The sequence below is a fragment of the Pagrus major genome, chromosome 11, assembly GCF_040436345.1.
Source record: "Pagrus major chromosome 11, Pma_NU_1.0".
Taxonomy (NCBI): Eukaryota; Metazoa; Chordata; class Actinopteri; order Spariformes; family Sparidae; genus Pagrus; species Pagrus major.
Genome location: NC_133225.1, coordinates 21,667,620 through 21,680,392, shown reverse-complemented (window position 1 = coordinate 21,680,392; position 12,773 = coordinate 21,667,620). Strand labels below are relative to the sequence as shown.

Genomic DNA, 12,773 nt, shown 5'->3' with positions numbered 1-12,773 from the left:
TGCTCCAGAAGAGAGTCTGTTAAATGCAGCAAATGTAAATGTGACAGTCTTGGCTGCCGGTTAGGGCTGTTGCCTCATAACCTCAAGTATTTTCACAAGATAAAGTTAGTTGATACTTTCCTTCCAATATTTTAAGGCGTCGTTTCAAGCAGAGGTATATCAACTTTACCCAATAAAAGAAACTGTCACTTCGTGGCCTGATAACTCTACTGCAGAAAATAGAGACCTTTAAAGGCTGACAGATGCTCTTCAATTCGTTATTAGTGACAAAAGTTTTTTTTTAGCATACAGCCCTCATCAGGCTTACACAACAAAAATGACTGTTTTGTTATTTTGTAAACATCTCCAGGCCTCAAACTGTGGCTGCCTTTGGCCTCCCTTATCTGCTCTGGCAGACTTCAAGGTCCCATTATCTCCACAAATTTATTGGTGAAATGAGAGTGGATGGATGGTGACCGACTGAAAACAGAGGACACTCAGAGCTGTGGTGTGCGTAGATGGAACTTTCCTTTTAGTCACAAGCCTGTTTTTATAATAAGTAATATAAAGTGCAGAACCGGGTCGTACACTGCTCTCTGAGAAATGTCTCCAGTAGCAAAAACAAAACAACTTCAATCCAATTAACTACAACAACAGAATTAACACCGTAGGTACATACTTCCTGTTTGCTTTTGCCATCCAATCCAACATTTCCAAAATTATTTCTGTATGAGCTCAACACAAACATGGTTGTACTTGTTGCTTCTGAATTAGTTTGCACTCATTTATAAGGCCAGCAATGGTGTCCAGTGCTGCCATTGGTCACAAAGGTTTTCTCCAGCACAGCAACATTTATATACTGAGCTGCTGAGGCAGCAAGCTGCAGGCTTTGTAGGTTTGTCTGTTGCCAGTGAGAGAGACAGAAAGCAGGAGTAAAAACTGAGCTTTAGCAGCCTAAACGTAAGAAATGTTTACATACAATGAGATCACAATTAAATTAAACTGGTGTTATAAAGGAAATGGGGTTTAACAAAACAAGGCTCCTCCAGCAGCATGAAAATTACAGGAAAAAACTGCAGAGTGTAGCCATTTACAAGTTTTAAATGCTCGGTAAATGTAAAAAATTGCTGCTACGATTAGTCGATTATTTGCCAACTATTAACTGTTTATTTGTTCTAAGTCATTTTTGGAAAGAAATGATCTGATTTCAGCTTCTAAAATGTGGACATTTTCTGGTTTCCTTTTGTCCTCTATGGCAGTAAACTGAAAAACTTTGGGTTGTGGACAAAACCAGACATTTGAGGAAGTCATCAATTAATATTTTTCACAATTCATCTGACAATTCATGCATCAAACAACCAGTTAATCAAGAAAATGAATGACTGATTCATCGATGATAAAAATAAATGGAACTTGCAGCCCCCTTTTTTTGGATGATAATCAAGAAAAGCAATTATGTTTCTGGAAATAAGTTTGTATTTTTATGTATGTACTTCACGCAGAAAGGCATCAGACTTGTTTCACGTTTGCCTTTCTGTTTTTCTAAAAAAGAAAACTCCACTCCTGCTGACAGAATGCAGATTTTGTACATCTGAGATGATGGACTTCATCGTATATTTTAAAAATCAATAGTTGTATTTTTTACCTTTTTTTAAATAGAATTATTGCTTGTTATTATTATTTTAAGTTATTCTCGTTACATTCGTTGCTTCATCTCAGACACATCTGAGGAGGCTTTGCACTCACTGGCTTTATCCATTCAGAACCAGATTTTAAAAAAGGCCACCTTTGACTAGTCAGGTTGTTGCGGCGGAGGAGATAAGAGACTGTGCAAAGGCCTTTGAACTGCAGAGGTTCAATGACAAGTTTTTTTGCATTGTACAAAACCAGTCCCTTTTCTTTCCCCTAGCAACCAATCAGCCCATTCCCAATTTATTGAGATTTCTTTGAGCTTGTGCGTGTGATGTTCTGCCTTAAAACTCTGGTCTGATGTTACAGGTTTTTTGTTCTTCTGCATTTAAACCTGTCACTGCACCCTCCCACTCCCTGTCCATTTGCATGGCAACCCTTTACCAGGCCAGCTGCTGCTGCCCATTTCTTTCTTCATGTTGAATTCTAATCATTACTTTCAAAGGAAAGCGTCTCCAAAGCTCCTTTATCAAGTGTCCGTACTGGGAGGAGGCAAGCCGCTGTCCAACACCCACTCAGGCTGCTCCTCTTCATCTAAACACTTCTGATCTGCAGAGCGGGAGTGACCTGCCTTTTCAAGTTTGGACGAAAATAACATATGGAAGAATAAGGTAAGGATCACCAGTAGTAGTGAGGATTTGTTTATATGTTATTTTTATTTATTAAGGAGAAAGTTAAAAACACAGATGTTAGATTGCAGCTGAAGGGTTACATTTCCAAATAGGACATCCACCAGTTGGACTGATTAGGTTTGCACTCTTAGAAAGTGATTCGCACTCACAGAAAACTAAGTTGTAAAGCCGGTTAAGATTAATTATTAGTTCTCACACTGTTATCTTTGAGTGTTTATATGTACTCCAGAGTTAATTTGACAGGGCACACTTCAGCACCATTTGCTAAATCTTTATTTGCAGTATAGCAATGTACTCGTTTTTTGAGCTGAGCTTTAGAAATTAAACATATAGTACACTTATCAGTCCTCTTAAACGTTGTATCAGGATGACATTTGTTATGAAATAAAAGGATAAATCAGAACTTTTCTTTTTTGGTGGTTGAAAGATGATCACTGCTTGTGCTTTGTCACAGTAAAAATGATAAAATAGTAAACGACTCCAAATAACATCTACTCCTTAAACCTGCAATTTAAATCTTTAGCACAATAACAATCAATGATTCTAAATTATGAATTGCTTTTCTCCAAAATGATCAGTATACATCTCCGAGCCATGAGAGGAGGGTGGTCACATCTGCTTCTGACAGAGTGTTTCACATTCAAAACCAGCTGAACACACAGATTGAGAATTAACAAATCATTGCTTTAGCTGAATAAACAGACCACATGTAAGCACAGGAGTGTATTAATAGTCAAATTATAACCGACTGTTATGTTTACTGTTTTTCCTGAACGATTCACATCAAACAAAGGTCATTATTGAGGCTGAAGACAGACAAAAATCAGAAATTAAAAAGCCCCATCAAAGTTTAACAATATTTATTTCTAAAGCAAAATAATACAAGTTTCTTATGTTGCATTACCATCCATATGCTGATACTTCGACATGCAGCCGGGGGAGCCAGGGAATTGAACCAGCGACCTTCCGATTACTGGATGACCAGCTCTGCCTCTTCAGCTGCCACAAATGAAATGCTTTATAAACCATTCATCAAACACTTATTTATTGTGAAGTTGCAACTGATGTTCATAATACTTTGTAAATGATTAATAAATACTGTGATTCAAACATGTGGATGGCCATTTTAAAGCTGCAGCTGATGTTCATAAACTTTTACAATTGCTTCATGAATAGTTCTGTAGCATTTCATTGTTTGTTAACAGTGAAATAACTATTAACTAAAGTTAAATTAGCTATGAATTTAACATTTATGAATGATGATTATAAAAATGTTACTGATCTTTATTTTATGTCATCCTGCTCCTTCTAATTTTCCATCTTTCTTCACAGTCAAAGGTCGGGAGGGCAATTCTGGAGAAACGTAGTTGATTGAAGTGACTCATTCCCAAGTCGTCAAATACTGACGCTTTGGGTCGCAAAATGTCGGTATTTAACGACTTGTGAATGAGATTCAATCAACTATCTGAGAGATGAATGATCTGCGTATGTGATCTAATTTCAGCTCTGCAGTGATGCCATGAGGTTGATTTTAGTTAAACCCACCAATGCAACGCGTCGCCTTGACTCAACGGGTGAAGTCTTCCACGATGGGGACCACGAGCATTGCACCTCAGGACATCCGTCACGTCTGACAAAATCTCCTGAGGGGGTACACGACCGATTCTCTGGTTCCTCTGTGGAAGCATCGTCTTCCCCGCAGGAGACGAGTCTGTGCTGTGTTTCGTCTTCGCCCCACGAAAGGTCAAATGGAATCAGTCCGCCAAGAGTTTCAGGCCAGATGTCGCCACTGAAAACCCGAAACCTAACTTTGTCACAGCTGAGTGACCAGGACTGGCTGCTGCTTTGCGGCCAGGTTAGCAGTGTAGGAGGTGATTCGCCCTCAGCAGAGAGGGCAGGGGCCAGTGTGGGACATCCAAACCATAGTGACAGATGTGGCTGTTCCTGTCCTGATGCACACCAACATTCAGACTCTTCGAGTTTTCATCCACTCTCCAAACAGGACACAGTCCAAGACTGCCTCTCCAGAGTTTCAAACAAGAGAAGCCTTTCATCTTCACCACACACCCATCTTTTCTCCCAAAGCACCCAAGCTCCAACAACCTGCCAGGCTTTACCACAACAAACAAACCAAAGGGATCTTCTGAAACCTGCGACAAACCATCTGCAGGAAAATTACATGCTCCAGTGCAGTGACCAAGAAGGTCGGAAGGAGCCATCGCAGCCTTGCGATCATTCTAAACTTAAAGACGGCGGCCAAGCAACTTTATTCAACATCCCTCTGAACTCCATCGGGCGTGCTGACACAAATCAGAAACATCTTCCTCAGCCTGCTATCCCAGCAGACCTCAACTGGAGAGAGCTTTTTGGTAAAGAGCCACTGCTGGTTCAGCAATGTCAAAAGCATGACTCCAACTGCTCGATGAGCGACGATCAAACCTGCAAGTCATCTGAAGATCCCTCCATTGTCCTCAAGTGCCGCCACCTCCCTTACAAACCTTTAACCAGCGCTCCGAGGGTGAAGAGGTCGTCTACTCCGGCCAGTAACAAAAGCGTCCAGTCCTTCTCCATCAGCCAGTATAGCTCTTTGGACAACCAGGATTTAGTGGAGGAGAGAGCTAGACAGCGACAATGTCAGGTACGTGAATTTTTCCTGACAACTTTATATAAATCTTAAGGTAATGCTGGGAAAGTTTGTTATTATCCGCCTTAAAAAGATAGTTCAGTCCCTGATTGTAAGCAGTCAGTAGTTTGTCTGCTTAATGCCATCTCCTGTACTGACTGACCATCTTACTTTCTTTTGCAGACAAACTCTCAGCACCTCAGTGGATCCAAACCCACTCCTCTACCTCCTGACACCTTTGAAACCGGTGACGTTAACGGGGACGCACTGCGATCTCTGAGCGGCCACGGCACTGCCAGGTCCAGTCTCGCAGATGTCCACTCAGGCCAGCAGCCTCTTCAGCTTCTTCACAGCGCCATCCTGGAGGACGCCTTCTCCAAAGTGATCAGAGAAGATTCCAGCAAGGCCAACAGTGAGCACCTGACCAGGGAGGAAGGCACCGTACCACAGAAGAAGAGCAAGGACATCAGCTACCGGCTGGGTCAGAGGAAAGCTCTCTTTGGGAAGCGGAAACAGTTGAGCGACTACGCGTTGGTCTGTGGGATGTTTGGCATCATCGTGATGGTGATCGAGACGGAGCTGTCGAGGGGATATTACAGCAAGGTACTGTGCTCCTCTGTAGACTCACTTTATTCATAAAGTAAAGCACAAAAGAGTAGAAAAATGTGTCATACTGTGGAGCGTTTTGAAACAGGTATATCAGGTTCTCATCACTTGCCCCTTTCACTCTGGACAAAAAGACCTACTCACAACAGCTGGCCTTTGTCTTCAGTCAGATAAGGTACATTCATTCAGGGCGGCATTCATTTCCAGGTTTTGGGGTATTAATTGGCTCCTGCGCCGGTCAACAGTGACACCCATGTGGACACATTTATAATTGTCACCCTTTTCCAGCACAATGCTATCACTCCAGACGTTGGAGGCCATAAAGCAGCAGTGCTCGCATATTGTTCAGTTTGTGTTGATTTTGAAAGAGAGACTGAAGTAAAAGGTGTAAAAAACAACAACAACTGTAACACACCAGGAATAAAAACAAAATGGCAAATCGTTCTGCTGGCAATGAGAAAGGAGTCATTTTCCCTCTTCTTAGCAGTTCATCCACATTTAAAAACAGCATAAACACCAATTTCTCCCCTCTCCTGAGCCACTTACATGCCTCTGGATGATTGATGCATCATGGAGGAAATAAGTTTTTAAAGCCCTAAACTTGGAAATTAAGCAAGTTTAGGTAGCTTTTGCATTTTGCTCTTTGAATAGTCTGTTTTTTTTCTCCTAAGCACTTGTTTTTGAATATCTAATATGCACAAAGTGGGGTATTTTGAGGTCACAAAATGGCATGCCTGGATATTTCCCCAGAAAAGTGTCCATTTTCAGTGATATTATTAATAAATTTAATCTTGGACCGTGTAAGATTATATGATGCTGACCCATTTTGGTTTTTGTTGTCTTTGTCCTACAGGAATCCATATATTCATATGTACTCAAAGGCCTGATCAGCCTCTCTACTGCTGTTCTTCTTGGACTCATTGTGTTGTACCATGCAAGGGAGATTCAGGTATGTGGATGAATCAAGAGAACTTAAAACATACAGTCCTTAGTTCCTCTGGTAAACCTTATTGTTTTTATTGGCCAAGTCAGCTATGTGGTTCATCTGATTTTGGGCACAAAAGTGGATCTGTTGTCTGATTATTGTTTTGATACAGGCTAAATAATCTTTTAATTAAGATGAAAAGCTTCATCACTCATATATGAGTTAAAGAAAAACATGACTATTAATGCATCAATGAAACCTTAAAATACAAAAATATATAGTCCAAAAAACTATATTAATTAATTTTTCTCTGTTCTTCTTTGGAGGTCAGTTGGGTCATCATCCTTAAATCTTCTCTTCTTTCTGCAGCTCTTCATGGTGGACAACGGAGCAGACGATTGGAGGATAGCTATGACCCTTGAGCGGATCCTCTTTGTCGTGTTGGAGCTCTTCATCTGTGCCATCCATCCGATCCCAGGCCAGTACGTCTTCACGTGGACTGCTCGACTGGCCTTCAGCTACACGGCATCAGTAGCGGACGCTGATGTTGACATCATCCTCTCTGTGCCCATGTTCATGCGCCTCTACCTGATTGGCCGGGTCATGCTGCTCCACAGCAAGCTGTTCACGGACGCTTCCTCCCGCAGCATCGGGGCACTCAACAAGATCAGCTTTGACACCCGTTTTGTGATGAAGACTCTAATGACCATCTGCCCTGGCACGGTCCTGCTGGTCTTCAGTGTGTCCTGTTGGATCATCGCAGCGTGGACAGTGCGCGTTTGTGAGAGGTATCAGCTTAAAACTTCTAAACTTCTTACCTTCTCTTACGTTAGTAACCAGCTGCAGTGCTTCAGTAGAACAGGTTTGTGTATTTCCCCTGATATTCATATGTTGGATATCATTTTGAGAAAGACAAATCAGTGATATTGTAGTGTTTAGGACTTGCATCACCTGCTGTTACAGCCTGGTGTCATTTCTCTCCAGGTATCATGATGCACAGGAGGTGACCAGTACCTTTCTTGGAGCAATGTGGCTGATCTCCATCACCTTTCTGTCCATCGGCTACGGCGACATGGTCCCTCACACCTACTGTGGCAAGGGGGTGTGCCTGCTTACAGGAATCATGGTGAGATTGCAGTACAAACTTTGGCCTTAAATTTAGAATAAACATAATTTGTTATTTGTAAATAAACTCATATAATTTTTATTAAAAAAATGATGCAAATGATATGAAGATCAAATGAAACATTTGAATGTTGTTGTGTATTTACCACAGCAAAAGACGATATATTTTTACCTAACACCTCTTTATAATTCATGATTATTGTAGTTGCATGGAATATCTTTTAAGTTTCTACAAGGAACAAACTTTTAATGCTGTACCACGTAGACGTGGGACGATATTAAAAAAATTCACTTCCAATCATCCTGGCCGAAATAATTGCAGTTCACGATATTATCCCAATAATCATCGAAATATACTTGAACTTACATTTTGTTAAGAAAGAATATTGTGCAGAGATGGGAGTGCAAACTGGAGGTGTTGAATACATTTACACACATCCAATTTAACCGAAAAGATGTAGGCTCCACCCTTGTGATAATTCAAAATAATCTGGAAATCTATATAGGACTGTACGCTAGTGAGCTAGACAGCTTTTTCAAGTCATTCGTGTGAGAGTATCACAATTATCACAAATTCACAATCATCCCAACAATGGAAATTCACCACAACTTAACTTATCCGGAGTGTTTTTATGTAGATTGTATGGAGGCATCCGTATTAAAGACAAACTGTTTCACAACCAGGCAAAAGTTCCTCTGAGTTCAGCTTGGGAGTTTTACTTTTATAACAATGTCACTTAAATACTAGTATAAAGCCTACTGTAGAATGGGTGATACATATACAGTAGATGATATTAATGGTTGTAATGTGCTCTCCTCCTCAGGGAGCGGGCTGTACAGCCTTAGTTGTCGCCGTTGTTGCGAGGAAGTCAGAACTCACCAGAGCTGAGAAGCACGTCCATAACTTCATGATGGATACTCAGATCTACAAGAAGGTCCTTTTTCACTCACACACACACATTTATTTTACTTTTTTATACATACGTTAACAGTAAATATTAAATCTGTTGTGCTGCATACCAGAAAAATAAAAAAAACCCAAATATGACATGAAACAAACATGACCTGTCACATTCCTATTGTGCAGTTTCATCTGCTCGGTGTTCTGTCCTACTCAGATTAAAAACACTGCGGCCAATGTGTTGAGGGAGACGTGGCTCATCTACAAAAACACCAAGCTGGTCAAGAAGGTTGATCGTGCCAGGGTACGCCATCATCAGCGTAAATTCCTGCAAGCCATTCACCAGTAGGTATGAATATGTCATCGCCAGGGAGTGCAGCATTAAGACAAACAGAAAGCTCATTCACATTTTATTATCAATGTTGACAATAATAATGGTAGATAGATGCAGTTTGTTGACATGTTTATACATATATCTATGTAGGTTATGACTTCAGTGGTTGTCAGCACAAACCGTACTCTGCATTTATTTCACTTTGCACAAAAGTGACTCTGGCTCTGATTTTCAATTTTAGACTGCGAGCAGTCAAACTGGAGCAAAGAAAACTGACTGATCAGGCCAATACAGTTGCTGACGTTGCCAAGGTTTGTATATGAGGTGTCATTCACAAAAGATTGTCGAAGCACAAATGTTTTTGCTTATTGTTAACCTCACTTGAATGTTTGACATTCACTGTGAAATTATGTATTTAGCAGAGTTTCACACATTCATCTGCTGAAGGGAGAAAGTGTCTCTGTGCTCCCCCTGAGCCTGAGTTTAACACATGAATGTATGAGCAGGTTTTTGTTACATCACAAGTCATTTGGAAGTCAATCATGGTCCAATTAGCAGCACATACAAGTGTGATGTGGAAACTTGAAGCCTCAAGTACTTTAAGTAGGAGACATCCTGTGATCTGGCAGATTTGCATTTTCATAAATTATGTGTTCTTCTCTTGAGAATTTATAAAATGTTGTAAAAAAAAAGTGTAATCAAATGATTAAACTGTGTGTATTTGATAGTGTAATATGTGAACCCCCTTTCAGTTGAGTTCTTCATAATATTGTGTGTTTACAGTAATACATTTATGGGCCTTCCATGAGTCTATTCCATACATGAAATGAAGTGAAGACCTCATACATATGGAGCAATGAAACAGTCAACATCAAAAATAAATAAACTAGCCTGAGAAATACATTAATATGCCATTAAATACATCAATAGTAATAAAAGTAAATGTAAAAATTAATGAATTAATAAAATGTAACATAAATTGATATTTCTGGATTAATTTCTGTAAGAGATCTAAAAAAGTTGTTTTTACCATATTAGCTTATTATCTCTAGTTGCCCTTTAATTACTGTTATGATAAAACGCACACAATCTTTTAAGAAATTCCCATTTGTTTGGTTGTTACTTTCTGTCATATTAATTGGAACAAGGGATTGGCGATTACACCATTATCTGTATCTGTTCAAATGTATAGAAAAGGAAAGAGAAAATACAAAAATATCTTTGTGAGTTTATTTATTATCATTTATTAATGTATAAATACATACATGGAAAATTATATAATAAATGAATAAGGGGAATAAATACAAAGGTGAATAAAAACAAAAGGAAATTCACAGAAATAACAGAAATACCATTGTATGTCTCATTTTACAAATTAATTAACACCTATATTTATTTCCTATATTTCTGGCGTATTTAATGGCATATTAATTTAGTAATTGTACCATTAATTTATTGTTTTATTTTTGATTCTGACAGTTTAAGTCCTCCATATGTATGAGGTCTTACACTTCATTTTATATATGGATGGACTCACTGAGGGCCCACAGTTTTACCACTGTAAATACACCATATTATGAAGATTATGGAGTTTACATTTTACCCTGACTAAATTTGTGTCTTGTCTGTTATTTTTCTACTATGCCAGTTCTTTGACAACTCATACCTTTTTACCTAAGCTTTCTTTTTCTCAGATAGATTGCATTTTTCCACCAGGGTCGAGTAGATGATTGCAACTTTTCTGCGTTTATAATCTGCATTTAAAAATGTGTGATATTGGGGAGTGAGGTCCCCCACCACGCCGACCCTGATGTCTCCTCAACAGGACCCCAGATGTGTGAACTGTCCTCCCTGTTGCTTTCCAGACTCAGAACATGATGTATGACCTGGTGTCGGAGCTGCAGCATCGCAGCGAGGAGCTGGACAGGAGGATCGTCGCTCTGGAAGACAAACTGGACTCCATCCTTCTCAGTGTGCAGTCGCTGCCCGTTGTGCTCTCTCAGGCAATAACAAAGCTACAAAAGGATTTCCTGGACGACTTGGCCTGTCGAGTCCATTTCCTGTCATCCTCCCTGAGCTCTGAATGCTGTTCAGTCCCTGCCAGGCAGCTCTGTCCAGGACCCACCACACCAGAGACACCATACAGCTCCTAGGCCACACTCTGTGTTTTTTTCTCTTTTAATGTTCATGCTGGGAAGGATTTTCTCAACATGCACACTCTTTTTTGTAGTAGCACTCTGCTACAAATTCATAAAGTTACACACATTCACCCCTGGGAGTTACAGCTGCCGTCTCATACTGAGCAGGTCCAATGAAAAGGGAAGTGCCTCAGTTAGGGGATTCTTGAGGAAGGGGAGATCATTATTCCTTCATTTCCTCTGCCTGTCAGTCCGGGGAGCAGGTTTTCACCTAGAAGTACACAAACATCAGTCCATAGAGCTTCTGTTGATCCATATAGGAAGAGGATTTGTAAGTTGGCTTCATGGAAAATTATAATGTTACCGTCATTGTCAATCAAATCCATGATTAAAACAGCTTATCCTATATACACTCTAATCATGTTAATTCAAGCAACAAAATGAACTAGGAAAGAATTTTTCCTAATTTTTCCAGGACACCTCTGAGCTCATAGACCTCACCTGAATAAGTCTTATATATGTTCGCTCACCGATCAACTATTTGACAAAATTGAATATGAAAGTTTGTCCTTGTGGAGCTGGAAAAGGGTCTTGAAATATTCTTGATGGCAGCTTTGATTGCTGATTATCAATGATCGTCTTAGAAGTATACAAGTCACTGTCTTGTTTCTGCGCTGAGCTGGCAGTGAAAGTGATAAAAAAGGCTGCTTCTCCTTTATGGCTGAGGTTGTGTAGTAGGGCGTGTCCCACAAATGAATATGTAAAACAGATGGTCAGACCAAACCGTTATGATTGTGCCAAATGCCACATTAAAGCCTAGAGGAGGAGAAACATTGCAGTCTGGGCACCGTTTCCTTGTGATATAACATTCATTTAATGCTGCAACTTGTTTCAAAGTTGTTGGTGCCTGTTCCTTTTCTCTTTTCACATCATTGTCATCTTGGTTGTTTTGTGCTCCTTTTGTAACTAAATTTCCATGGTGATTTGCTGCTTCCTGCTTTAGTATTTTTGAAGTTGTAAACTTAATGTGCATTAGAAATAAAGTTAATTCATATTTTAGAACTCGGGAACATTATAGTCCTGAAACCCTGTGTTTCCCTTTGCCTATACAACATTAATATCTTAGTCTTTTTGTATGAATGAGATGTCACAGGTACATGTGTACTTTGTAATACTTTGTAGCAGCCACACATTGTGGTTTTTTAAACTTCTTTAATAAACTTTAATACAGATAGGCCCTTGTCCTTAACCAGCAATAAGGACACCAAGGTCCGGACCTCAGGAATAATTTCCTTTAAACATTTAAAAAAAAAGGGCCTTTTCTTAATATAGCCTAAAAAAACCAGCGCTGAAAACTTTCTAATCAGAAGTTGAAAACATCTGGTCAATCCTTTAGTGTCTGCCTGCAGTGCTACTGTTATTGTATGTATTCATTGACATTATGTTAATAGGCAGGTGGTCAAAAAATCATTACTTATTGGTGTACTTGATTTGTAATTTCATCACAAATAAATACACATGTATGTTCACCTCTTTCTCACTTCTGGTTGAAATAACTCAATTCAATTCACATCAAATAAACAAAAGTGTTAAATCCAAGACCACCAGACTAAAGAACTCTTTCTTTCCTACTGCTATCAGACTCCTTAACAGCAGATAGGAGTTTACAATCACGTCTACCTCATATAACTGTCCCGACTGTTTACATTTGTTTACATTTTCAAATTGCACATGCATAATTGCATGGCTCACATTTGCACTGTTTTTTTGTTATTATTATTATTGTTGTTGTTGCTGCTATTTTCTTTATTTTTCACATGC

At 39.5% G+C, this 12,773-nt stretch overlaps 1 protein-coding gene across 1 annotated transcript; it reads left to right on the top strand.

Annotated features, from left to right (window-relative positions):
- The first annotated feature begins 3,819 nt into the window (after positions 1 to 3,819).
- On the top strand, positions 3,820 to 11,073 carry kcnn1b (potassium intermediate/small conductance calcium-activated channel, subfamily N, member 1b). Its single transcript, XM_073476369.1, has 9 exons — positions 3,820 to 4,938; positions 5,107 to 5,526; positions 6,383 to 6,478; positions 6,824 to 7,242; positions 7,439 to 7,580; positions 8,404 to 8,514; positions 8,698 to 8,825; positions 9,056 to 9,125; positions 10,680 to 11,073. Exons 1-9 carry the CDS (start codon positions 3,820 to 3,822, stop codon positions 10,965 to 10,967), a joined length of 2,793 nt encoding a protein of 930 aa, XP_073332470.1. The 3' UTR covers positions 10,968 to 11,073.
- The last annotated feature ends 1,700 nt before the right edge of the window (positions 11,074 to 12,773 follow it).

Bases quoted from the DNA above. Each gene is read 5' to 3' on its own strand.
- kcnn1b (XM_073476369.1), top strand. From the start codon at position 3,820: ATGAGGTTGATTTTAGTTAAACCCACCAATGCAACGCGTCGCCTTGAC. The intron at 4,939-5,106 runs GTACGTGAATTT...TTTCTTTTGCAG, and splicing joins CTAGACAGCGACAATGTCAG to ACAAACTCTCAGCACCTCAG. The intron at 7,581-8,403 runs GTGAGATTGCAG...TCTCCTCCTCAG, and splicing joins GCCTGCTTACAGGAATCATG to GGAGCGGGCTGTACAGCCTT.